At 39.8% G+C, this 27,810-nt stretch overlaps 1 protein-coding gene across 3 annotated transcripts in view; it reads right to left on the reverse strand.

The window, feature by feature from the left end:
* Positions 1-27,810, reverse strand: part of SLC16A9 (solute carrier family 16 member 9) — a 54,903-nt gene that overhangs the window by 25,465 nt on the left and 1,628 nt on the right. For 2 of the 3 annotated variants that reach the window (XM_082721625.1, XM_082721623.1), the window contains exon 2: positions 5,552-5,785. In XM_082721625.1, coding sequence (XP_082577751.1) covers positions 5,552-5,747 — 196 coding nt within the window. In that variant the 5' untranslated portion in view covers positions 5,748-5,785. Of the gene's footprint in view, positions 1-5,551; positions 5,786-27,810 lie in introns of those variants that run through there. The other variant, XM_082721624.1, reaches the window with a different exon arrangement.

Raw genomic sequence — 27,810 nt, forward strand, 5'->3', positions numbered from 1 at the left:
GCGATTGTGAGACCCGGCAAGGCAAGTACAAAACCCATAGGGCAGGCCACCAGGAGGGGCGGCTTGACACTCTCTGGCACAGGCGGAAGCTACAGCCTGAAGACGGAATTTCTTCTGGGAAAGTTCATTTCTGCTCTTAAGTCTTTTTAAATGTACTGAGTCAAGTTCACCCAAATTATTTAGGATAATCTCTCTTAAAGTCAGTTGATAGTGAACTTGAAGCACATCTGTAAAATACCTTTAAAATAACACCTACACTGGTGTTTGGCTAACTGGGGAATACAGGCTACCCAGGTGGATGCTGACCATCACATCTCCCAATGCAAGGCCTCCTTCTGCCGGATTTACTCTACCTGGCGTACCTGCAGTGCAGGCTGCAGACCTTTGCATAGAGGGAGTCAGTGTGGATGGTCTTCTCCCTGTCAGCCCACCATGCACAGCCCTTCCTTCCATCTAACAACCCATCTCTATAAAACTCCAGACATTGCTTTGCCTTTGCATTTTCGAAGTCTGAAATTATCAGTAAGCCTTTTTTTCTATCTCTTCCCTGAAACTAAAATCCCTGATAAGCACAGAGGATAAGCTTTTGAATCCTGAGCACGGAGGAGATATGAATATGTGTAACCGAGGTGAGCTCGTTTACAATATAACCCCAATTCCCAGCTTTTTTTAACGCAAGGATCATCTGGATAAGCAAATAATTCAGACGAGAGGAAGAAGTATTTTCCCCTCAACTGCTCGAGTTTCAAAGAGAAGGAATGAAGAATTAAGATGATGAAGAGTGTGAAGTAAAGGAGTGCATGTCTTGCATGGTTTGAATATTCTACTGTTAGCTACTGTCCAAGTCTAGGTTTGCCAGAGAAAAGGGGTGGGCCTTTACATTTGAGAGGCTCAGGCACAATCTTACCAAAGTTCCAGTCTCCCTCCAGTCCATAGCCCAGAAATATCTTTGTCTCTCATACTGAAGGGTCCCTTTCTTTTGCGGCTTCCACAGTTTGGTCTGAATTGCTTGTTAAAGTAATTTTATTTGTGGCTGATTCTTGTCCTCTAATAGCTAATATTTGTTGAGCACCTGCATCTCAGTCATACCAAGCACCATCTCCATTATTCTACACAACAATCATAGAAGGTAATACTTTATTGTCCCCAATTTAAAGATGAAGAAATGGGTTGAACACGTTAGCAAAACTGGAGCCTGGGGGACCACTATTCCTCCTAGAGGATGTGCTTTGCCTTGGGCGTCATCTTTGTGTGGGCATCTTAGGCTCTATATCTTAAGGACAATAATGCCTATATCGGTGCATTGTTCGGAGGATCAACTAAGATCAAGTAAGTGAAAGCGGCTGATACTGAGCCAAGCACACAAAAGGGTGCTTAGTGAACGTTAAAGGACAAGCACAAGAACCTCAGAATTTAGATGTTGCTTGGCAAAAGTACTTACTCTTCTGTGCCTTGCTCAGTTATAAAGCTTCAGACATTGGATCACAGAACTGAGGATGACATCTTCTATGTTTTCTCTGGACAAAACTGGGTAAAGGCAATGACTCATGTTTCTCAGATATAATATGGCCTGCCTGCATCATAATCATCTGGGGAGCTAGTTAAAATGAAGACGCCCAGGACGACCCCTCCTCCCCCAACCCCACTGCACTGATAGGTAGGAAATTGCCTTTTTAGACAAGCTTGAGTAATTTACATACACTCCTGAATTTAAAAGCAAATACACACACACATACACATATGTATGTGTATAAATCCCATCTTTATCAAAAAATGTATGAATGTAAATATATATATACATATGTATATATTATATTTTATCAAAAAGATGCAAGGTCATCCATTTTTGTGGGGTTTCTTTTCACCAGAATCAGAGTCAGTGGACATTATTTTTCATGTTTTATATAGCATGAATGGTGCTACAACCAAGCAGAAACCTACAGTAGCTCCATTTACAAATAAGTCAAAGCAAATCATACATTGGAGAATTCTCAAGAAGGGCAAGATTGAAATCTAAGTCAAGAGGGTCTAAGCCAATGGTAGCTCTCAATTGAAAATCACTTTTCAGGCTTACAAAAATTCATGTATGTGGGCCCCTTCATAGATTGACTGAATTAGAATGTCTGAGGGTTGAAGAGAGTAAACTTGATTGACTCCTCTGCTGTTGTCTCAAAATTCTTAATTTTTAACAAGGGGCCTTGCATTTTTATTTTGCAATGGGGCCTGCAAATTATGTAGCTGGTCCTGCCTACAGATTAACGGGGTGCCCTTGAAGCAGAGGGAAGTTGGAGTAAGTGCAGAGCTGCAGTTCACTTTGAGTCTCAGCCTGAGTTCTGACAACCAGGGCCCCATTCATCCCTAAGGAGCTCTCAGCTCCTCTGAACCCTCAACTCCTACCTGGACAGACTTTGTGAAAAAATTTGTTTTCTGAGTATGTGCTAACTGAGGTATATATCATTTTCATCATCCCTGACCCTTGCTGGAAGATGAAGTAATGACATTTCTGTTTAACTTAGTATTTGCTAATAAAAATGGTGACTAGGGGCGCCTGGGTGGCTCAGTGGGTTAAGCCGCTGCCTTCGGCTCAGGTCATGATCTCAGAGTCCTGGGATCGAGTCCCGCATCGGGCTCTCTGCTCAGCGGAGAGCCTGCTTCCCTCTCTCTTTCTCTGCCTGCCTCTCCATCTACTTGTGATTTCTCTCTGTCAAATAAATTAATAAAATCTTTAAAAAAAAAAATGGTGACTAATTGGAGAACATTAAAAAATTCTGTCCTCCCACAGAAAAGGGCTGATACCCAAGATCTATAAAGAAATCCTCAAACTCAACACCCAAAAAACAGAAATCATGTCAAAAAATGGGCAGAAGACATGAAGACAGACAGAAGACACTTCTCCAAAGAAGACATACAAATGGCTAATAGACACATGAAAAAATGTTCATCATTAGCCATCAGGGAAACTGATCAAAACCACATTGAGGGGGCGCCTGGGTGGCTCAGTGGGTTAAGCCGCTGCCTTCGGCTCAGGTCATGATCTCAGGGTCCTGGGATCGAGTCCCGCATCGGGCTCTCTGCTCAGCAGGGAGTCTGCTTCCCTCTCTCTCTCTCTCTGCCTGCCTCTCCATCTACTTGTGATTTCTCTCTGTCAAATAAATAAATAAAATCTTTAAAAAAAAAAAAAAAAAAAAAAAAAAAAAAAAAAAAACCACATTGAGATACCACCTTACACCAGTTAGAATGGCCAAAATTAATAAGACAGGAAACAACAAGTGTTGGAGAGGATGTGGAGAAAGGGGAACCCTCTTGCAATGTTGGTGGGAAAGCAAGTTGGTGCAGCCACTTTGGAAAATAGTGTTGAGATTCCTCAAAAAATTAAAAATAGAGCTACCCTATGATCCAGCAATTGCACTACTGGGTATTTACCCCAAAGATATAGATCTAGTGAAAAGAAGGGCCATCTGTACCCCAGGGTTCACAGCAGCAATGGTCATTGTCTCCAAACTGTGGAAAGAGCCAAGATGCCCTTCACCAGACGAATGGATAAAGAAGATAGGGTCCATATATACAATGGAGTATTATGCCTCCATCAGAAGGGATGAATACCCAACTTTTGTATCACGTGGCTGGGACTGGAGGAGATTATGCTGAGTAAAATAAGTCAAGTAGAGAGCATCAATTATCATATGGTTTCACTTACTTGTGGAGCATAAGGAATATCATGGAGGACATTAGGAGAAGGATAGGAAAAGTGAATTGGGGCAAATAGGAGGGGGAGACAAAGCATGAGAGGCTGTGGGCTCTGAGAAACAAACAGGGTTTTGGAGGGGACGGGGGTGGAAGGATGGACGGGGGTGGAAGGAAGGCCTGGTGGTGGGTATTAAGGAGGGCACGTATTGCATGGAGCACTAGGTGTGGTGCATAAACGATAAATCTTGGAACACTAAAAAAATTAAATTAAATTAAATTTTAAAAAAACTATTTCCTCTTCATACCTGATCATTTTCAAGAAATCAGTACTTGCAAACCCATATATTAACATATCAGTTATCATCCTTTTGTACTTTGACAGCTTTGCAAACAATCCGCGTTTTAAAAAACTCTTTCAAACAAATCTTGAGCAAACTCTTCCTGTTTTTCTTGAGTTCATAATGACAGTATTATTTTCATTTGTTTAGTTATGTTTAGTTATCTTATCTGGCATGACCAGATGATCCAGGATTGTTTTTCAAGTCCTGCTTTTAATTTAACAAGGTAATACATTAATTGGAAGCAAATGTTTTTGTTTTGTTTTGAGAAATCCCTTTTAGGGGTACCTGGGTGGCTCAGTTGATTAAGCAACTGCCTTCAGCTCAGGTCATGATCCTGGAGACTTAGGATCCAGTCCCGCACTGGGCTCCTTGCTCAGCAGGGAGTCTGCTTCTCCCTCCGACCTCTCCCCTCTCATGCTCTCTCTCTCTCTCTCTCTCATTCTCTCTCTCTCTCTCTCTCTCTCTCAAATAAATAAATAAAATCTTTTTAAAAATCCCTTTTAGAGATCAGGAAAGACAACATACTCAAAAGAAGGTACAGCTAGTTTATTTTGTTTTCATGAAATCATTTCAGAGCTGAAAATTACCTTACAAATCACCACATCCAATGTCCTTATTTTCTCCCTATGTTCCCACAGAACAGAGATTGTGATTTGTTCAATGAACCACGTCAACTTCGTAGCAATAGGAAGAGACTCCGGGGCAACTGACCCCAAACCATCCTAGCACACCTGTGCTTAGATAGTTCCAAGTAAATTACATGATCATTAAACACTGCTGCAGAGTTCAAACTATTACTTCAGAAATAGAAGGGTCATATGATTTTCATCCTTTAAAGGTAAATTAAAACCCTCTATTGTTCTTTCTAAAGATGACAGGAATCACATTATATCATATATAAATGTTTATGAAGAACATTACTCTTGGAGGCATTATAAAAAGCCTTTGAAGACAAATATATCACATCTACATCATGCATAACACTGCATTAGAATTCTGAATAGCATCACCATTGTGAGATGGGACAACCCCTTGCTATGTCACACTTCTCTTATAAAGGGGACACAAATGATGTTCATACAATTTGATCACAGTGTGCCTAAATGGCAGAGAACTAACTTTGAATTATACAGGATCTGCTTAGTACTGCCCAACATCACGTGGTCCTCTGGTTACCAGCATTCACTGGACATGCCTGGATCTGTGTCCTCATCTCCCTGTGAGTCTCTTAAGGGCAGGAACAGTGTGTTTACTATTCATCTTTTTATATCCAGAATCTAGCACACTGACTGGCATGTAACAGCAAATAAATGGATAAAGAGATGAATGACAATCTTCCAGATCCCTGTATTTTCACATAGATTTACTATAGTGAAAAGGTACTAAAATTTCAGTGAAAGCAGGGAATATGTTATACTTAAAATATATATATATATCTTTCTATGGCTTGCACAGTGTTAGTGAGGCAGCAAATTTAATTCAACGATAGGGGACAGAGGAGAAGCATGCATTTATCCACTTACTTGCAAGCAAGCCAACTCCACTTGCAAGGGATCCGACCCAGGCTGTTTTTCCTTTTCCTTCACCAAAGATGTCCAGCCATTCTATGTACAAGACTCCAACAGCCAACGGTGATCCATAACACAAAAACTGAGTAAAAAAGGAGACAAGCACTATCACCCAGCCCCATCCACCATCAGGTGACTTTTTAAATTCCATCGTAGGTAAGAGATCAAAGAAGTATTCTTCTGTAGGTCCTAAGCGAAAAAAAAAAAAAAAAGGAGAAAAACATATTTAGAGTGTGGAAGGGCACAGTATTTTGGATTAAAAATATCTCCTCCTAAATTAAGTCATAAAAGTCTTCTTTAAAAATACACATGGAAAAGCATAAAATATCACTGACATATCAAGTTAACTTAAAAAAATTTTTTTTTAATTTTACTTATCTATTTGACAGACAGAGATCACAAGCAGGCAGAGAGGCAGGCAGAGAGAGAGGAGGAAACAGTCTCCCTGCTGAGCAGAGAGCACGATGCGGGGCTCGATCCCAGGACCCTGAGATCATGACCTGAACCGAAGGCAGAGGCTTTAATCCACTGAGCCATCCAGGTGCCCTAACTTTAAAATGTTTACTCTTGATTTGAGTAAAGAATACATCCACATGCTTCAAAAGAAATTTTTTAATTGCAAAAAGGCACAGTTTGAACACCTTGTCCCCATTCACCAGGTTTGGTTTCTTGCCACATGTTAGCTTCCCCAGGAAGAAGGTTCTTAGTAAGAAGAAAGTTTTTTAGAACTATTCTTTTCCATTGGAAGGTAATAGGCCAGAGAGGAAAAAAGATAAGCAGCCATGTAGTGTCAAGGAAGGGGACTTCTAAAGCTGGGATGCCCTTCAGAGTTGCTCTGAAGAGTTAGGCATGGAGAGTTGGCCCATCACACTCCCATGTTGGTCATTCACCGGGTTCAGGCCATCCAGGGAGTAGGCATGACCATAGGTGAGGGGGCTCCCTTCAAATGAGGCAATCATTTCTGTAGGGCTGTCAGCTGAAGGCACCCTGCCAACAGCACTGTGTGCAGCTAGGGCAAGGAATCTCTCAGTCCCAAAGGGAGTCTGGAGGGGAACTGGTAGTACATCATAACACCCACCAACTTGAGTATCCTCCCAGACTTTCTCCACGAATGTACAGGAAATTTCCTCTTTTTTGACAAAAAATAGCATATTGTACATTCTATTCCAAACCTTGTCTCATGCCCTTAACATCCCCAAGATTTTTCCCTATCAATACATAGACAGCATCCCTAGTCATTTTTTTCTTAATTAAGCACAAAGTATCTCACCATATGGTTGCACACTTGTTTATTTAGTTACCAAATAAGCAGAACATTACACAGCCTTTTAGTCTCTTGAGGTGTTTGGCTATTGTTATCATATATTATCGTTTATTATCTAGATTATTATCTAGTTCAAGAATGAAAAAGAGGGACCAAAGGTATATAATCCACACCTACCTATTTCTCACCTAATTCCCATATCCTCCACAGGAAACCAGTGCTTCTTGTTTCTTTTATATCCTTCTTTAGAGTTTGTTTATGCATATATTGCTAACTCAAATATAGCTTTCCTCTATTTTTTACACAGAAAAATAGCATGATATATATGTACATATATACATATGTATCTGTATATGTCTTGCTTTTTTTCACTTGGAAAATATCCTAAAGATCTTTCCCATCAATGCATAGCGACCTTCCTCATTCTCTTCTTTGTGCTGCCCTGTGTTTCAGTATAGGGCTTTCTCTTAATTCTTAACTAATTCTCTTAGTTCCCTGTGATTTACAATGAAAACAACACTGCAGTGAATAACCTTACATATACATATATCTTTTTGCATATATGCGTATCTGTTAGGTAAAACCTAAAAGAGGAATTGCAGAGTCAAAAGCTATGTACACTGTAATTGTAACTAATATTACAAAATTGGCTTCAAGGGATTAAACCAATTTACGTCATGCCCGGCAATTTGCCGTGTGTCATAAACTTTTGGATTTTTGCCAATATGGTAACTGTAGAACAGTATTTCATTATAGACTTCACTTGCATTTTTCAGCTTTCCCTGAATGTTGTATGTCATCTCATAGATGAAAAGCCATCTGTAATTCCTACCTAGTTCTTGGGTATGTATATACGGGTGTGTTTCGGGATTTTCCATTCTGTGCCTATTCACTCACCATTACCACATTAGTTTAATTATTAAGTTTAAGGTAATTTTAAGTACTCTATTCTTTTTGCTAATATTATAATTGGGGTTATTTCTTTGGCTTTTGTGCGTAAAAGTTATTGATGTCTGTATGTTAATTTTGTGTCCCACTACCTTACTAAATTCTCTCATTTGCCTTAGATGCTTGGACAATTCTCTTGGGTATATACAATATATAATACAATAAAGTTCCACAATCATCTACTAACAGTAATAGTTTTACATTTTTACCTTGTATTTTTACACTTCAGATTTCCTTCTTTTGCCTTTGCATCAAACAGGGTATACAGGATAATGTCAAATAATGAGGGTGTATGTCTCTGGCTCCTAACTTAGAACACCTTCAAATGCCAAGGTGCTGCCTCTGGGGCTTAAATCAATTTATTCCACAAAATTAAGAAAATATATCTATTTCCCTAACTTTGAGTGTTCTTATAGAGAATGCTTACTATGTTTTATCAAAGGCATTTCTGGTGCACAGGGAGATGATTATGATCTCTTCCATAGAACTTTAAATGTAATAAATCTGTACTTTCTTTTCTTTTCTTTTCCTTTCTTTATTCGTCAGAAAGAGAGAGAAAGCACAAGCAGGGGTGAGCAGCAGGCAGAGGGAAAAGCAGGTTCCCCACTGAGCAGGAAGGCAGATGTGAAGTTCAATTCCAGGACCCCAGGATCATGACCTGAGCCGAAGGCAGAGGCTTAAGGCAATTGAGCCACCCAGGCACCCCTAAAACTCTATTTTTCTACCTTGAACCATCCTTGCATTATTGGATTAAATCATCCTTGGTTCATGCACTATTTTGATTATATCTGCCTATTTGGGGGACAGGGGAAGGATTTTTAAATTGACAAGTGAGATTTTTCTTTTTGTTTTTAATTTTTACTAACTTTTTTAAAATCAAAGTAATATTTTCAAATTCTTTGAAAATATTACTTCTTCCAAAGTTCTAAAACAGTTTACATGGCAATGGATTTGGAGGGCCAAATCTCCACCTCCCTGCCCCCGCAAGGCTTCCCACTTAATCTACACTTCCTATGTCCCTGTACCATGTCAGGTTTACAGTTTCAACAGAGTCTTCTTTGACCACAGGTCTTTCTAAGCCATTCCCTTGGCTGTTGTTTCATCAGATAATAGCTAAAGACAGTGGAAAATATCATTCAGCCATTCATGCATGCTCCTAATTAGATGGTGGAGCATTTGGCTATCTTAAGAGAGTCATGGTTACAACCACCAATTTATCTGGGCTTCAGTGAATGTATTCACTTTGACATTCAGAACACTAGGCAAAAACCACATCCCCACCTGCCACAGGCCTTTGTATAAATTAACTTTCGGTATTTCATAATTGAAAACTGGAAGAGGTTACAATTTGTACACAAAATTGCAGAGTCTAAAGGCCAGCCTCTCAGACCAAATGATTGTGTTAGCAGACAGAATACTGCAAACTTCCAAATATCTAAATCCTTTGAAATAACCATCAGAAACTAGCTCTTTCTAGTACCTACTCTACTATAAAAGCAAATAATATAATGCTGGTCCTTCTAATGACAATTGGGTACTCTGCCATTTTTCTTGGTCAAAATTCCTTTTAAAGAAAATATAGTCTTGATTCCCTAAACTAGATACTATATGATAGCAATAGCCAAACAGCTAGCGAGACTAAAAAGCTATATAAGAACAAATGCATATGAGACTGTTGTTTATTTAAATCTTCAAATTACAGAACTTCAGGAAAAGTATACAATTACATAGGCAGGACACCAGAATTGCAAAGAAAGCCCCAGTATTTTCTGGAGGGTGGGGAAAGTGAAGGGGTGAGGAGAATCTCCCTTGCCAGTGTGCACACTTCAGGAGACAGAAATGCCTTTATACACAAAATACCTTGGCCTTGCTTTACTTTGCTTTGCCTAGGGTGACATTTCAACACATAGGACAAGAGCCAGAGAATTCTTCTCACCATAAATATTTGGGAGAACAACCTTTGAAATACAAAGCTCCCATGTATATCAACTCTGACTAGAAAGACAAGTTTTTACAACGAGTTGGCTAACAGTTTCTAATCTTTAATTGTCTCATAGTTTGATATACATGTAGTCTCAATAGAACATGCTGGAAAATACCATTTCGTGATTTCTTGTCAGGGTAATGAATAACTTCCTCCTACAGGTCTCTCTATTCCTTAGGTGTTTCTCACCTGCTATTTCTCTGACATTATATATTCTGCAAGTTGATTTCACAAATAAACTAATCTTTATTTCCCTCCCCCCCTTCTGTAATGGCTCCCAATTTCCTGTGGAAGACTTGGATCTTCTCTATAGGTAGACAGTTGGTAACACTGCTGATTAAGATTCCTTGATCTTGACCCATAGGACAGTATCTAACCCAAGCAAGGGCAACAGGACCTCTCTATCAGGTTTCTGAATCTTAGGTGAAATGCCATAAGGAAAAAAACAGACATTTGAAGTTTATTGATTTCAAAGATAGTACACTGAAGAGACCTTCTGTCAGTTCCTACTACCTTGACTACCTAGGGGATACCCAAGATTGGTTTCTCCAGGCTTTCATTTCACTCCATGAGCTAACTCAAAAGATTATTTGTGAAGTTAGCTGGTGTTTGTTTCTTTTACTTAGAACAGACTAAATAAATTTGAGTACACCATAATTTCAAATTGATTATTTTAACTTTCTATGCCCTATTTGGTTCCATTTGGGTCAAAGGGCAAGTTTAGGGATATAGTCTATGGCCACATAATATAGGAAATATAGATATGCCATATTTTTTTCTGAAATTAATTATCCTTCCTTCTTCATATCTTATGATTCTATATATGATAACAATCTCTTCTCTGGCATTATTTAAATAAAAACTTCAAATTAACTGAAATTTCCACTAAGCACACTTACACTAATATCTACAGAAATGCAGCTTTATAAAAGGGGTTTTTACACAATAAGTTTCTCGATCACTTACAAATTAAATTATATTGCCCTAGACAGCAAGTGAACTCAGAAGAAATATGACATGGCCTTAAGATAGCGTGTGATCTCTGAGTTCCAAAGAGGTGTCCGGCTATTAAAAGTTTGGGAGTCAGAGGAAAATGAAATCAGGAGTGGAAGGCCTTAGGAAGTAGGTTTCTAAAGAACAATGGAGAGATTCGGGAAAGCGTGGCTCTGGCAAGAAAAACAACATGCACCTGGGTGTGGAATCAGGACAGGCCTGCTACCTTTGGGGGAAGGTAAAGAAGGCAGGTCTTAGAGGATGCACAGAGGAAAACAAGATTAGAAAGGTAGCACTCTCAGTTGAAACTGAAGAAGAAAGTATCTCAGGAAGCCTATACCTATAATCCCAAGATAGGATTTTTTTTCATATTTTACATAATGTATGCTGGCATTAATAACCCACTTATATTACCTAAATGATGGATTTTTTTTGTACTAAAAAATAACAAGCTCTGTAACATCAGAGAATGTTGTTTTATTTGGACTAGAGTTCCATGAGTATATTCAAAGTTTGGGGCTCTTACGCATATAACTGTAAGAAAGTATGCTTCTAGGAAACACACACATTGTAGCATATTCTAGTACATTCTTTGAAAATTTGGAATCTTTTTTAATCAGAGTGTTCACACACCAAGACTTTGCATAACAAGACACCTTATAAAACTCAAAATTATAAGCCATTTTGAGAAGACCATTCTTTGTCACACTACAGTCTAAGGGAACATCACAAAATTAATGTTAACTTATCATTTAAGTGCACTTCTTATTTTTAATTTAAACAGTAAATATGTTCTACGTATTATAAACCTTGTTTGGAGTGGAGAGAAAACAGCATGAAATAAAACTTACCATGGCAACATATTATTACTCAAGAAAATCAGATTATCATAGTATAAAGGACAGTGTATCTCTTAACTCTAGAATTTGTTTTGTCAAAGGCAAATGCCAACTGTTGATGAAAGTCTATATTTCACTCATGGTGATTAAGATCTAATACCTTAGACTGCATTTAGTTCTGCATTTAGTAATGCCAATTCTTTGTTATTTCCTTAAGCATCCACTGGCTGAAAATGTCTATTCTCCACATATAGGATCCCAGAACTGCATATTTGACATTTATCAATATTCACTGTTGACATAGAAGCTTTTTGTCCCTGAAATGTATACACACATACTATACTACTTTTTGCCAAATTGGGAGTGATTTACAATTGATCTTACTTTCAGTTGATGGTCCCTCTTGCCTTTGTTCCCCCCACAATAATAATTTTTAATAGTCCATTTTTAAGTTTTTATACCAGAAAGCATTTTACCATTCATTCATTCATTCATTCATTTTTATTAACATATAATATATTATTTGCTTCAGGGGTACACGTCTGTGAATCATTAGTCTTACACAATACACAACACTCACCACAGCACATATGCTCCCCCATGTCCATAACCCAACCACCCTACCCCTTTTGAGTGTTACCTATATGTCAGTAAAGAGTCCTAGATACATTTTTCGCTCAAATCTTAGGAGGTAAAAGAGAACTTTTTTTTTCTTTTGTTCAGTCTCAATCACTGCCAAATTACCTGATGCTGAAACACTTTTTTTTTTTTTTTTAATTAGGAGCATAGGATCACATGACTACATCCTGGTAAAGGAAATGGTTGATTCCAGGTTGGTTTTGTCTTGACCTGGTCATCCATCAGCTGTGTCAAAAGTCTAAGTCAACCTGGGCTTTGTGACTTTCCTCAGTTACATTGATGCTACTCTTGTTAAATGAAAGGCTCTAAACCAGAGGCCAGGATGAGGCAACCTGAAACCCTAGCACGTCACTGTTGGGGATGAAAACACGGCAGCCACTACTGAGAAGCGTTTGAAAGTGGGCATGAGCGTGGACTGTCAAGGGCACAAGATTTCTTTCTGGGGTAATGGAAATGTTTTCAGATTATTTTGAAGTATTTTAAAAATAGATTATGATACACTTTGCACAACTCCTGGTTAGAATCAACAGACCTGAACACATTAAGTAGGTGAGCTTTATCACAAAGCTCTTAGAGTAAAACACATTCGAAAGCTACTGGATATTAGGTTTTGGTTCTGACTCCAATGCAAGTAACAAGCTTCATAAACTACTGCTCTGTGGGAAGCAGTTCTAGCACTGACACCGCGCTTGCACAACGGTGACTTCTGCTTTCCCAAACATCCATCATAGATCCTCCACCACTGCAGTCTGGGTCCAGGGATGCTGGAAATTGAGGGGAAAAAAAAATGGGGGGAATTCTCATAAAAAAAGTGAGTAAACAAATCATTCTTTGTTTTAATAAAAATGAAGACAAGGAAATAATTATTTGGGAATTCTAAAAATATATAGGTAAAAAAAATACCCTTTAACATATATTGAGGTTCATAATTCAACTATAAGTTAATAAAATTCCATTTAGTGGGACACGAGCACAAGAGAGGCAGTTCAGAGGTACAAGTAATTGTGCCTGTGGCCAGCGCTCGAGCCCGCCTCCAGCTCGCCTATGTCGCCACCTCTTTCACTTTCCTATTCTCAAGTAGCTTCATTCTACAGTGTTTGAGGAGTGAAAAGTGTAGCATGTGTACTCATCACTTGCAAAAGAGTCAACACACTTATGACTGATTTTTGGTTACTTGGGAGTAGCATAAAGATTTAAAATAGTAGAAATTCCCTCTGAGCCAATAATATAAACTTTGAAGTGAGTCTACTCCACTTGGCGATTCATGTGTTAGTGAACACAGACACATTAACACCAATGTTAGTCCTTTAAATGTTATATTCAGTGGATAAATTTTGTCATTTTCCAATGACATATCATAATCAGTACAGCTTACGATTTCTCTTCTGAAGTAAAATAAACTTAGTTATATATCAAGGTCTTTTTTTTAACATATATAAACATTTTTTTAATAAACATGTAATGTATTATTTGCCCAAGATCAAGGTCGTTTTTAAAGGAAAAGAATCCACCTTGTTGTCCTTCTAGAAAACTATTAGAACTCTTTGTAAAGTCATATTGAGATAGCCTTATTTTATACACACACAGACATACACACAGATTTCTATACTTACAATTCTGTAAGCATTTTCTACAAAATGGCAGAGCTATAAAAGGAAGTCAACTCCAAATAACAACTTTAATACTACTGTGAAATCAATTGTGGTGGCCTTAATCGGACGGTCTCAGAAGTTAAAAGAAATAAGCCATTTCAGACTTCTGGTATATTAAATATAGAAGAAAAAAAGCCAAAATGAGGTTAGAGAAATCAAGATTATCTGTTAAAAGTTTACACTTTAAAAATTAATGCTATCAGCCAAAAAAGGGTGAACAACCCCAATGTCCATCCACTGATGACTGGATGACTGAAATGTGGTCTAAAGGGGCGAAGCGCTGGTTCATGCTTCCACATCATGAACCTTAAAAACATGATGCTAAATGAAAGGAGCCAACCATGAAAGACCACCTAGTACAGGATTCTCATTTATATGAAACTCCCAGTATAGGGAATCTAGAGACAGGAAGTAGATTAGGGGTTGCCTAGGTTTAGGAGGTTTGGTAGGGGGGACAGGAAGTAACTGCTAATATGTATGAAGTTTCTCTCTGGGGTGAAGAAAATGTTTTAGAATTAATCCTGGGGCACCTGGGTGGCTCAGTGGGTTAAAGCCTCTGCCTTTGGCTCAGGTCATGATCCCAGGGCCCTGGGATTGAGCCCCGAGTTGGGCTCCCTACTCAGCAGGGAGCCTGCTTCCCTTCCTCTCTGCTTGTCAAATAAATAAATAAAATCTTTAAAAAAAAAAAAATTCTGATGATGGTTGCACAAGTCTGTGAATATACTGAAAACAATCAAACTTTAAATATGCATTATAGGGTATGTGGGTTACATTTTTGATAAAGCTTTATCAAAAACTTAATGTAAACTCCAACTGTATATATTTGCCAAAATTCGTTATATTACACACTAATAACCATCGAATTTTACTATAGGTAAATTATACCTCAATAAAGCTGACTTTATGAAGGAAAAAAATAATTCTATAAACACACACACAGTTACAATCGCCAGATATATGATCTGATCTGGAGGTAAAATCGACAATCTTTGTAGAAGGTCTTCCACCCAGGGGAGGAATTCCCCAGGGCCAATATAGTCCTTCTCCCTACACACACTCCCCCAACACACATGCCCAGACTTTTAACCTAGAAAACAGGTTATACTAAGGAAATGAAATCAGGAGATGATGTGTTGCTTATTTCAACATGTAGCTCCTCGAACAAAGGAATAACAGAAAGCAAAGCTGCTTTCTGTTCAGGTGCAGGAGTGACCACATATCATAAAAGAAGAATCTAAGCGATGAAAATGAAACGTAAATTCAGGGTTTCTGGAGTACATCATGGTGTCTGGATGTTTTATGTCTACACACAAGAAGGATGTAAAGAAAATGGTATGAAGCAAGTTAACATTTTCAATTGCATAATAGCTTCTCTTTATTCCTCTTAATTTTACCATAAAGATGGGATAGAGAGGAAGAGGGAAATTTTTCCAATATGTAGTTCCAGAATTTCAGGAGCTTTGTTATTACACATATACATTTGGCTTCTAACCTAGTCTATGCTACTTACCATGTGTTTTTGAGCCAATTACTTACTATCTCTAGGCCCCACTTTTCTCATCTTAAAATGGGATAACAGTGAACTTCAAATGCAAACCTTAGTGCCTAGCACGCATTAAAAAGGTTTAATAAATGTTAGCCATTATTTTAAAAACCATAAAGGATTCCTGATCACTTGATAGCCTCTTCAAGAAGTAGTTACTAGTTACTCATGTAAGAGTTTCATAGCAACTAGTTACTGAATCATATTTAAATCTAGGGTTTCTATGACTTTTCATTTTTTAATTTTTAAAGAAAGATTTTAATTATTTATTTGACAAACAGAGATCACAAGTAGGCAGAGAGGCAGGCAGAGAGAGAGGAAGGGAAGCAGGCTCCCTGCTGAGCAGAGAGCCCGATGAGGGGCTCGATCCCAGGACCCTGGGATCATGACCTGAGCTGAAGGCAGAGGCTTTAACCCACTGAGCCACCCAGGTGCCCCTCTAAGACTTTTTAATCTCAGTTATCTCTTAATATTTAGAATAGTTAAACCAAGATCTGGATATTACCAGATTCCAACTTGAATCATTCAAAAATTGTGTTTCCTACCAGATTTAGTTTCCTTTTATTGCAGGTTCAAGGCCTAAGCATTTTTAGTGTATTAGAACCTCAGAAATTGCATTTTTAAAAAATCACCCTGTGACTCTAAAGGAGGTCATCCACAGACACTCTGAAAACGGCTGCCCAACCCCTGGGGTCCTTGACTGGAATCATCTGGAGAGTTTAATCATCCATCTGTGATGGATGGTCCCACACACACTGCTCTGGGATAGGGCCTGACCTTTTCTGTCCTTCCATTGTGCAGTCAGAGTTGAGAACCACTGTCCTACAAGGGAGAACAACCTTTGACCAAACATCACATCTTCTTTCCCAGCAGAGAAGGAATACAGGCGAGGGAGAGAAGAGATTGAGAGCTAGGGACGAAGTGGGAGACAGGAACACATGCAAACTCTTACCTGAGCCTGCTGGTCCCAGTGCAGCGCCAGTACTTTTCAGCTCTTTCGGCTCAGCCCTGTCATCTATAACATGGCCAAGGACAAAGCTTATTTACCCCCAAAGCTCCATTGACCCAAAGCAAAAATTGCTATAGAAGTGATGTCCACGACAAAGGTATTTTCTTGATTTTCTATAAAATGTTTGAGAAGGCGCAAAAGGGGATCATTATCTATGATACAAAATTTAAAAGATGATTACATCCATTTATCTGAAGGCTTGCAAAAGTTTTGTTGTTGTTGTTGTTTTTTTAATGAAAACAGGAGAACATAGCGTCAGAGTGTATTGACTCAAAAAACAACCTCCAACATGTTAATGTGCCCTAGTGAATTCGAAGGCTAGAGACAAGTAAGCATCCCTCTCCAAAGAATCCTAACTTGACAAAACAAAAGAGCAGAATAATTGGACCTTCTCAGGAGAGCACGGTTTTTATTTTTTAACTACCCCAGCGTGCAGAGGGAGAACAAAGGAATGGACAGTTGCCTGCTCTCTCTTCATTTGTGACACTTGGCTCTGTCCCCACTGGTGGTGGCCATGCTACTAACCCCACACTTTGATGTGGCAACTCCCCAAAATCTGTTGGCTGCTTTCCGGCTGGAGAATGAGCAGAGTTCCACCCTTGTGGCTCCCGAGAAAGCAAGCACCCATTGCCAGCCAGAAGAGAGAAAATTTTTCCTCTCTTTCTTCCTCTGACCCAAATGACCAAGCCCGGGCACACTCCTTGGAGAGAACACTCAATCACCCATAATGCCACGCTTCTCTAGCACAGCAGCCCAGCCAAAACCTGAGGAGAAGTAGCTCCAAAAACCTCCAGGCAGTCGGTGCAAAAATGGTCACCCCACCTCTCTGGGTCCAAGTCACATGCCCCAACAGAGGGCATCTGCAGTCCCCAGCCTCGATAGTCCCCAGCAGAGCAGGCCTGCAGTTGGCAGGTGAAACTCTGAGCAGATTCTAATGATGATGATGATGATGCTAGACGGTGATAATTCTAATAATCTGCCCGCAGAATGATGGCGTCACCTAGTGATTTGTTCACATTCGTCAAGGAACCTCTCCATTTGAGGACGGTAGTGGGAGAGAAGCTGGGATCTTCTAGGAATGGTATTGTGAGGTCCCCAAATGTGGTTAGTGGGATTTTGGTTAGCTAGGATTTTGTTTTTGTTTTTTGGGTCTTTCTTGGCACATGTGGATTTTGTTTTGTATAAAATGAAATTACTTTTTTTTTTGGTCTTTGATGATGGGTTTAAAATTAAAGGAGCATCTGGTCGCGGTGTGGGGGTGATCCAGAATTATGTTGTGACTGATGTATATTAGTTACTTGTACATTTTTTCCGGATCTTTACAAGGGGAAAGCTACAAGTAACGAGTTTTGTATAATTAATTTAAATTTGTTACAGGTTTTCATGTTCAGGATAAACAATTTTTCAACCTTTGGTGAAAATACTTGCAACAGTTTAAGGTGACTGTATTTTACCTTAAGACAACAGTTGCAATGCCAATTTTTTTTTTTTTGGGTGTGTGTGAAAACACTTCAAAATTGAATTAAAAGATGTACATTTAAAATTGGTTGTGTATCTAATCTGCCCCAAGTTCAGTAAATAAACACTTCTTTAAAAAAAAAAAAAGCTACAGCTTCATACAAGTACATACACAGATATTTATATCTAAAAATACAGGAAGATCTATATTCTAGAAGTTTTAGCATAAAGGATAAGAATGTGGCTTGTTTGCACATCCCATCTCTGATACCAGCCAAGAGTGTGACTTTTAGCAAGTTCCTCTGTGCCTCACTTTTTCCATCCATAGAGGAGGGGATGATAGTATTTACTTCGCCAGACTACTATGATGATGACATGAGTTACTTTACATAAAGCACTCAGCACAGTGCCTGGCACGTAGCAATTTTAAGTTTTTTTGTTTTTTTTTTTATTATTTATTTATTCGATGGACAGAGATCACAAGTAGGCAGAGAAGCAGGCAGAGAGAGAGGAAGGAAGCAGAGAGAGGAAGCTCCCTGCTGAGCAGAGAGCCTGATGCGGGGCTCGATCCCAGGACCCTGGGATCACAACCCGAGCTGAAGGCAGAGGCCTTAACCCACTGAGCCACCCAGGCGCCCCACGTAGCAATTTTAATGTACATTATTATTTCTTATCCTTTTGAATATAATCATCTGTCATAAAAACGTTCTTTTTTTATCTTGGCAGAGATCCTCTCAAAATCTGAAAGTACTATACCCACAAATACCGCTGACCAGAACAACCACAGCTACCTCTCCTTCCCTGCCGCAATAGTGCGTGCGCACAAGCACACACACACACACACTCACTCACTCCACTACCAAATTCCTCCCTCCAGGAAAAAAAAAAAAAAAAAAGATATGGAAATGACACATCATGGATAATTTCCTGGCAGTAAGAAAAATTCAGCAAATGGAAAGAAGGAAGTCTCCGTGAGGGAAGAACACAATGAAAAGGACAGTCTGCTCTTAGGTCACCAAGAGTCAAGAAAAGACAAAACGAGGAGGTGCTGAAATCCAAACAAGGTTTGCTTTCATCTCCTTTCTTTTGTTCTCTTTCTCCTTTTCATTTTCTCCCTTCCTTTTCTTCCCAACTCAGGAAGCCACACAACTTTCCAGCACCTTTTCCAGCCGCTGCTGCACCTGGTAGAGTGGAGGAAAGCACTGATCACCAGAGCGGGCCAGAAACTTTTAAACTCAGCTCCTTTGCCTCTCAAAGAACTACAAGAACTCGAGCTCCTCTTTGTACTCTTCACACCCCAGTTTTCTAATCGTCCCAGTTCAAAACCCCCTTTCCTATTCCAAAGACTCCTAAGATCTTCCTTTCTAAATCAGTTCTCAAGGAAAGGTGGTGACTCTACATGCAATCGAGGAGCAAAAAGGCAGAATCCTATTTTGAGGTTATATCTGCACTTGAGCTTGCTTCTAATGGTTTGATGGAACCATCCTAAGCACACTTAGTAAGAAACACATACCTACATACTAAGCACTTAGCACACTAAGACCTGCAGGATATTGCAAATCTGACTACCGGGCAGAATCACCTTGGGAGCTTAAGAATGACCCATGTCTGGGCCCACCCTCCAGCAACGAAAACAGGATCTCTGGAGGGGAGACCAGGTTGTTAGAGAGCTCTGGGTGATTTTACCATGTGATTCTGAGCAAAAGAAGGGGACAACAGCACTACAAGCCATCTTAAATAACTGCACATCCTAACGTACAATCATAAAATGAAAGGCATGGCTGCTTTTAGTTATTTAAATAGATTTTCTTTCTTTTTTTTTTCCCACTTCAATCACAGCTATGGAAAAATATTTCAAAATGTCCTTAATCCCAAAAATGATATCATACTTTGCTAAAAAGTCCCTAAACAGTGGACTGAAGAAAGTTTTCTAAGGTTTAAATGTACTACTACTTAGCCATATCATGGAATAACTTCTAATTGCCATTTTCTATTGACACCTCCTGTACGTCAGACACAGTGTCAAGGTCTTTCAAATATTATCTTTTTTAAAAAAGATTTTATTTATTTATTTGAGAGAGGAGGGAGAAGGAGAGAGAGCATGAGCACGAGAGCATGAGCAGGGGTGGGGAAGGGGTACGGGGGTGGGAAGCAGACTTCCCACTGAGCAGGAACCCTGTCACCCTTGCTGGGGTCTCTATCCCAGGACCCTGGGATCAAGACCTGAGCTGAAGGCACAGGTTTAACTGACTAAGCCACCCAGGCGCCATTCAAACGTTATCTTTTTAATCTGCATACAACCCTACATAAAACTTAGGTAATTATTAATAATTCCCATTCTACCCCAGGGTCCATAGGTTTTTGTCAAATTCTATTTGAAGCTTCTCCGTTCCACCTGAGGAGCTGTTGCCTAATGCAGGTTCATGAAGAATGCATGGTTGCATTCTTTTACTTCGGGAAGTTGATGGTAAACTTTTTTTAACGGATGCTCTTGGATTTTAAAATGTTTCAGTGGATGTCCTTTATTATTTTTTTAAGATTTTATTTACTTAGAGAGAGAGAGAGCTGAGGGAGAGAGGCAGAGGGAGAGGAACTCATGCCCACTCCATGCTGAGTGTGGAACCTGACATAGTCTCAGTCTCGTGACCCTGAGATCATGGCCTGCGCCAGAGCCAAGAGTGAATGTTTAACCGACTGAGCCACCCAGGCGCCCCTTTAATGGATTTCTTTAATATGACTGAATTTGCTAACATCATCCAGGGGGTTTACACTGAACAAACAGATGTCTAGATAAAAATAATATTTTGACCACTTCAGGAGCTTTGAGAAAAATACACAGAATATCATGGTCTTCAAATCTCCTTTGGCCTCTACTCTTAAAAGTCTTTACCAGAGACATTTGTATTCATTTCATAAAAGTTTTTTAAAAATATTTTCATAGCACAGGAAACAACAGACACTACTAGTCAAATCCATACACATTTAGAGCCAGCATTAAGCGCCCTGGGCTTCCATGCGATGTGGCTTACATCACTCTTTTCTTCTTATTTCATTCTGGTGTGCCATTTACTCATCCTCTTCCCTTCCTCTTCACTAACAAAAATTCCTGGGCAAAGGGCACAACTTATATTCTTTTGTTTTTGTTTTTGTTTTTTATTTTTATTTATTTTTATTTTTTATTTTTTAAAAATATGGAACGCTTCAGAAATTTGCGTGTCATCCTTGCACAGGGGCCATGCTAATCTTCTCTGTATCGTTCCAATTTTAGTATATGTGCTGCCGAAGCCAGCACACAACTTATCTTCTTTACGTTCTTTCTGCATCTATGCATACAATAGGCACTCAATCAATGTTCGTTGAGTGTAACAGAAAAGAGTATTAAGCAGCAGTTTGGGAAGCCCACCAAGCTGTGGGCTAGAGCAGTGTTGTCCAAACTCTGCAATGCATCGCAGGTCATGAAATCAAGTGTGGATTGTGAGTACATTTTTTTTTTTTAATTGGAACAAAACAGGTAAGAATCAAAAATGTAAGAACAGCTCCTGCAGGGTGGTGAGGGCTCCGTGGCAGTCTGGGAAACTGCGCTTCGGGGTGTATGAGTGTGTGTGTGTGTGTGTGTGTGTGTGTGCAGGGCGCACAAACATATCGCACTGCGGGTCACTGTCAAATTGCCACAAGTCCCTGCTCTAGAACATGGACCCTGGAGTCATTTCTCTGGGGTTCGTGGTTGCACCCGGCCCTTAGCCCCAAGACTCACCGCAAGTTCACGATCTTCCCAGTTTCTTCATCTACAGAATGGAAAGAGCAAGAACTCCAACGTCTCGGGACTTTTAGGAGAAACACAGGACACAATCCACGCAACCCAAAGCCCGGGGCTTGGCAGAGTGAGTGCGCACCGTTCTCCTCACGGTCCTTGCGCCTTTCACAGGTTTTCTGAGAAAAACGCGAAAGAACACGCTCCCTGGCTCCACTTTCTCACCCCCTGATGATTCCGCAACTGTGGTCTGGCTCCCACGCGTCCACACAAGAGAAATGCTCCGGCTGTGGAGCCCCCACCGCCTCAGCGCGGAGCCAGGTCGGGCTTGCCTTCCACCACCCTCCTGACAGTGCCCAACCACCGCCCCCCTCCCCAATCTTCTCTGCAAACCAGCGCCCCCCCTGGTCTTCCGCACCCACCCGACCCCACAAGCTCTCTAGCCTCACTGGGGGACCGCATGTCTGCAAAGGATGGAGTCCCAAATCTCCATCTGCAGGCCTGACCTCTCTCCAGAACTCCAAACCCACAGGTCTACCCCATTTCTTATCATTTTCTATGTCAAAATGCCCCTCTGGCTGGGTTCAGGCCCCTCCCACCCCATGCAGCCATCAATCTCCTCCTCCCAAATTCATCTGGAATTTCATCTGGAAAACCAACACAGCCAGGCTTTCATTGGACCAAGCAGAAAGCGCCGTCTGCAGCCCGTCCCTGATCCTCCTCCCCTGGATCCCAGGTCAGCCAGGACCCGGCCTACCAAGCAGGAGCTCTGGGGTCGGACCCTCCCTCTACATCTTTGCAAATCCGTACAGCTGCCTGCTCACAGACCCTTCTGCTTCTGTTCTCTCCCTGCAGCAATGCACCTGCAGGCTGCGGCCAAACCAGGCTTCTCATCTCAAATTCCGCCTCCAACTTCTCAGATCTCTCAGCCATCCCTCACCACCCACAGTGTATCCACTAGTAGGGCACAAGCTCTCTGTTTAATTCATTAGTAAAAGCATATAAGAAAATCTAAGATTTTTCCTGCCCTCATGGAGCTGACAGTCCCCCATCAATGAATGAGTATTCAAAACTTATAAAAATGAAAAATTTGTTCTAGAAATCCATGTTTTGTCCATACATTAGATATTTACATTTTTAAATACCCAGCGAGTTACTAGATGCCTTTTGTTTTCCTCTAAAAATCTGCAACAATCCAACTCCCAACTATACCCCTTTAGGATGTCCCACAAGCCTGTGGTCCCCAAGCCATTGTCGCAATTCAGCACATGAGCCCCGCTCCTTCCGTCCTTTAGAGAGGGGCTGTAATGCCTATCTCCAACCTGCCTACTGACAAGCTCCTGCTTTTCCTCTAAGACTTAGCCTAAAATGTCTCTTTCTACTTAATGCCATCCTGACTCTTCAACAGTCAATCTATCCTCCCCTAATATCTCATACCAATTTGGACAATCTTGCTATTACAACATTCATCCCAATAAACTGTTATTGCTTGTTACTATTTGTTAACTTACAAGCCTGTCCCACATCCCAAGCACTAAGAATTGTGTTGGACACATAGTAAAAGCTCAATAAATCTTTATGAAATTAATGAATGCTAAAAAAAAAAAAAAAACCTACTTACCTAACTCTATTAAAATGATGAATCAAACATCTCTCATTCAACAAAATGAATTACGTGCATTTAGAAGATAACATGCCTTTATTTAGAAGAAAATGAATTAGAAGGCACGGTGGAACCAAGACGGCCTGGTCCCTGCAATCATGGAGATTAGAGGTTGCTTCCATCATTGAATCTGAAGGACTAGCCAAACACGTGGATAAAAATAAAGAAATTGTAGGGTTTTTTCTAATTCAAACTTTTTTACCAATATAATATCAAATGCTATGTCTTTAACGGCCAGACAGTTACCTGATTCTAGATTTGGTTTTAAATGTTAAACATGATTGACACACTGAAGGGCAATATGGTAGGGGGGCAGGGGCAGGGGCACTTTGGGAGGTGGGGGTGGGCGACACATTCCTGGAGCCAGAACAAGGACAAACTGTGGCTCACAACTGTCATCCAGAGCCTTCTGTTTGTCCTCTGTCCTCTTGAAATCAGCTCCGTCACAAGAAGATATGTGGTTTCTCTAAACATGCCATTCTTGTGTTATTTATTCAAATGCTTCCGTCTCATTGTCAACATCTGCTCTGAACTTTTCAGTTAGAATCAGACTCTTTTGTTTGTAAAATGGCTCATTGACATAAAGTGAGGAATACATCTTAGCCAGTTAAATCCAATACACTGAGCTTTAAAAAAAATTTATATTAAAGAGTTTTGACTGCAGAGGAACCAGAGTTATTAAAGGTAATTTGGAATTGGAATCAGACATAAATGCATTACTTTTTGTTTTCATTTTTACTTTGGGGTCCATATAAGAATGTTTAAAAAAAAAAAAAAAGGCCCTAAACTGCTGAATTAACACAACTCAAAAGCTAAACCCTTAATTCAGTATGCAATTCAAGAACATTCCCAAATACTTCCAAGTTTAAAAGGAGAGACAGACTACACAGTGAAACTTTGCCAGGGTAAAGACGATGAAGATTTCTTTGTCCAAGGGCCATAAGTCAGACCACGAGTACAAGTTGCCCAAGGGGGAGCCAGGATCAATTTCCTGACGGGTTATTATCTCAGGTTGGAGTGAGAAGGAAAATGTTTAGAGAAATAACTCTGGGCCCTCGAATTAAATCACATTAACCATCCCCAAAAGAGATAATTAACACAAGTAATTAACTGCTGGAACCTATGAATTATGAAAACAGCTTGGCCATCAAAAAAGGACATTCTTTCTCTTTAAGGCCTTACAAATCGATCACAGTCCAGCACTTAGCAAAGAGCTCCTCCAAAGCTAAATTATCCTCCAAAGCATGACTTAGATATGGTGTTATGTTTCACCAAAATGGAAGAAATAGGTTAGAGATAACACGGATTGAGTATAGGATCATGGAAGCCTGAAGCCAGAAGGAGCCTTAGGAATCATCTAGCAAAGTGACAGCCTTCAAACCAGATCTGATCTCTAGATCTCCAGAGGTATTTTGTTGGCCTGCACAATTTTTTATTTTTTTATTTTATTTTTATTTTACTTTTGCAAATTCTGAATGAATTTAAAACTGGAAGATTTCACATAAAAATCTGACTTTTTGGATTCTCTTGAAAATCCATCAGAAGACCCGGCAACACTGGGCCCTTATTCCCACATAACAGTTGGCTGGAACTGAGTCGCTTTCATCGTCACGGAATGGCCATGTTCTCTCCAGTTCCTTCCACTCTCTAACATCTCCCTGACACAAGACCAAGGTTGACCTGCATTGAGAGTTTCACCTCTCCCCACTCTACCCATCATCTGCCTTGCCTGTCTCCCCTGGCTGAACCCTGTGAACTTGCTTCCACCAATCTGGGGGTGTGTGGTTAGAGGAGAGTCCAGTACCCAGGTCCCTCACTGACTAATCCAGTAATAGTCACCTACTTCCAGTACCGCTCTCAGGCTCAGAAGAGAAAATGGCCAAATTTGTAAACCACGCAGAGTCTGAGAAAAGATGGAAAGATCTAGATTTAACAGAGTTAAGAACAAGCAAGTGAGAGACAGATGCTTAAATTTGGTATAATCATTTCGCAGCATCCCATACTCTTATCATGTGTCCTATGCTACTGGGCTCTTGTTTTAGCTTTTCCCTGGAGTGGTAGCTACTATTTGGGCCATGCTTTGAGTGATATGGTTCGTGTGATGATAGTATCTACACCGGTGTATTCTTTTGCTTAGTATATGTTTTGCATAATTTGTACATGATTATGTAGAGTCCAATCTGTTGTCTGAGCACACAATTGAGTATGTCATGTATAAACCAGTATATTTGCTGTATCACTTTCAGAATAAAAACTCAAGACACAAGGCAACCTATATGGGATGTTGAAACACAAAAATATCTGGTGCATTCGGGAGGGTTATTGGGAATAATGAGAAGGATATTTGAAATTGACACTCTTCCAGAGAATCTGGCAGATCTGGTCTTTGTGTCATATTTGCTAATGTTTTACCCATCCATAACCTATCTCTCTCTTCTCAAAGTGCTAAAGAGTTTCTTTGGGGTGTGTCATAAAAACACAAGATCATAGAATAGTTTGAAGATGTGTTAAAACATTTAAATGTCTCGGGCACCTGGATGGCTCAGTCGTTAAGCGTCTGCCTTCAGCTCAGATCATGATCCCAAAGTCCTGGATGGGGTCCCACACGGAGCCCCCGCTCAGCCGGAAGCCTGCTTCTCCCTCTCCCAATCCCCCAGCTTGTGTTCCCTCTCTCACTATCTCTCTCTGTCAAACAAATAAACAAAATCTTTAAAAAAATTTTTTTAAATGTCGCATCATTAATTTATAAAGTGAAATTAATCAGAATGATGAGTAATGTACAATATGATGACCTAGTATATCATATATTTGAAAGAATGGATCTTAAAAGTTCTCATCACCCAAAAAACTGTATGTGTGATGATGGGTGTTAACTAAGCTTACAGTCGTAATCACTTCACAATATATACATATATCGAATCATTATGCTGTACATGTAAAAGTAATACAATGCTATACGTCTTTATAACAATTAAAATAATAAAATCAGAATGATGTGAATGAGGATGCAAATTTAAAAAAATACAGAAACACTTCTACTGGTAGCAGGCTCAATTTCTAATTTCTTTTAACTAGCTATCATGTATTATGCCCTTGTTGCGTGACAGTCCAACAATAGGATTCAAGTTCAAAGGATGGGCTTTTGAGAGACATTTCTGGGCTTCAAATTCTGGTCCCATCATCTACTTAGCTGAGTGATCTTATTAACATTATCAGCTTAAGATCAAAATTATGCCTTCTTCCTCGACAAAATAAGGCATGTGGCTCACATGACATATCATCTTTAATAAACATTAATAATAATTATTATTATTGGCAGTGGAAACACAGAACAGACAGTGTCTCTACTCTGCATATTGCTCAGGAAAGTGGATGTGTCTTCCTATCCGGAATTTTCATCAAACTAAGAGTCGGTATACCATAAGACTGCAGACTTGGAGGGAAAACTATTGGATTTATATAAAGCATTAAAGGCTACTTGAAATATATTACTCTTTTACAGTAATGTTTATAGGAAGCAAATACCATTTAGATTATATCCCTTTATTTATTTTAGGATATATACAAAACTGAGGGCGCCTGGGTGGTTCAGTGGGTTAAATAAAGCCTCTGCTTTGGGCTCAGGTCATGATCTCAGGATCCTGGGATCTAGCCCCACATCAGGCTCTCTGCTCAGTAAGGAGCCTGCCTCCCCTCACCCCCCTGCTTGCCTCTCTGCCTACTTGTGATCTCTCTCTCTGTGTCAAATAAATAAGTAAAATCTTTTAAAAAATAAAAAATAAACAAAACTGAACTTCAAGGTATAAATTATAGTTAAGGATGCTAACATTGCTGGTATAAATAATAATAATAACAATAATAATGATGTTCAATCACATTTTTAATTTCTTCACATGGCTGGTCATATTCTCCCCAATCTAGCCCCATCCTATCTCCCAGCCTTATCTATCTGAAATTCCAGGCTCCAGCCACTCCAAACTACCCTGCTTCCTTTGGACACATTGGACTTCCAGAACTCTGTGCCATTCACTTGTTCCAGCAAGGCTCCCTTCAATGGAGGAAATCCTCTTCCTTCTTCAAATACCAGCTCAAACACTACACCTGCTATGTAACTTTTTTTAGTTCTTAACCTTGAATGAACCTTCCCTTTTCTCTGCCATCAACAGCACACTAATGATGTTGCTGCCATCTGTCTCCATTTGTACTATCTTGTATTGTAGATATTTGTAAACATACCCATTTCGCACTAGACTAAACTCTTTGAAGGCAGGGACCATGTGTTCTTTGCTTGAACTCGGTTGTTAAATACTTGCTCAATCTCATTAGCTACAAGAAATATGCCGGTATCTGCAAAGCCTCTCCCAAAGAAAAGGCCAACTAGCTCAAAATATAAGTACTCTTGCGGTCAGAACAATTTCTCAGAGCTAAAGCCAACCTGAATCTAAGAAACTATCAGAACATACTAAATTAA

Source organism: Mustela nivalis (assembly GCF_964662115.1).
Source record: "Mustela nivalis genome assembly, chromosome: 2".
NCBI lineage: Eukaryota > Metazoa > Chordata > Mammalia > Carnivora > Mustelidae > Mustela > Mustela nivalis.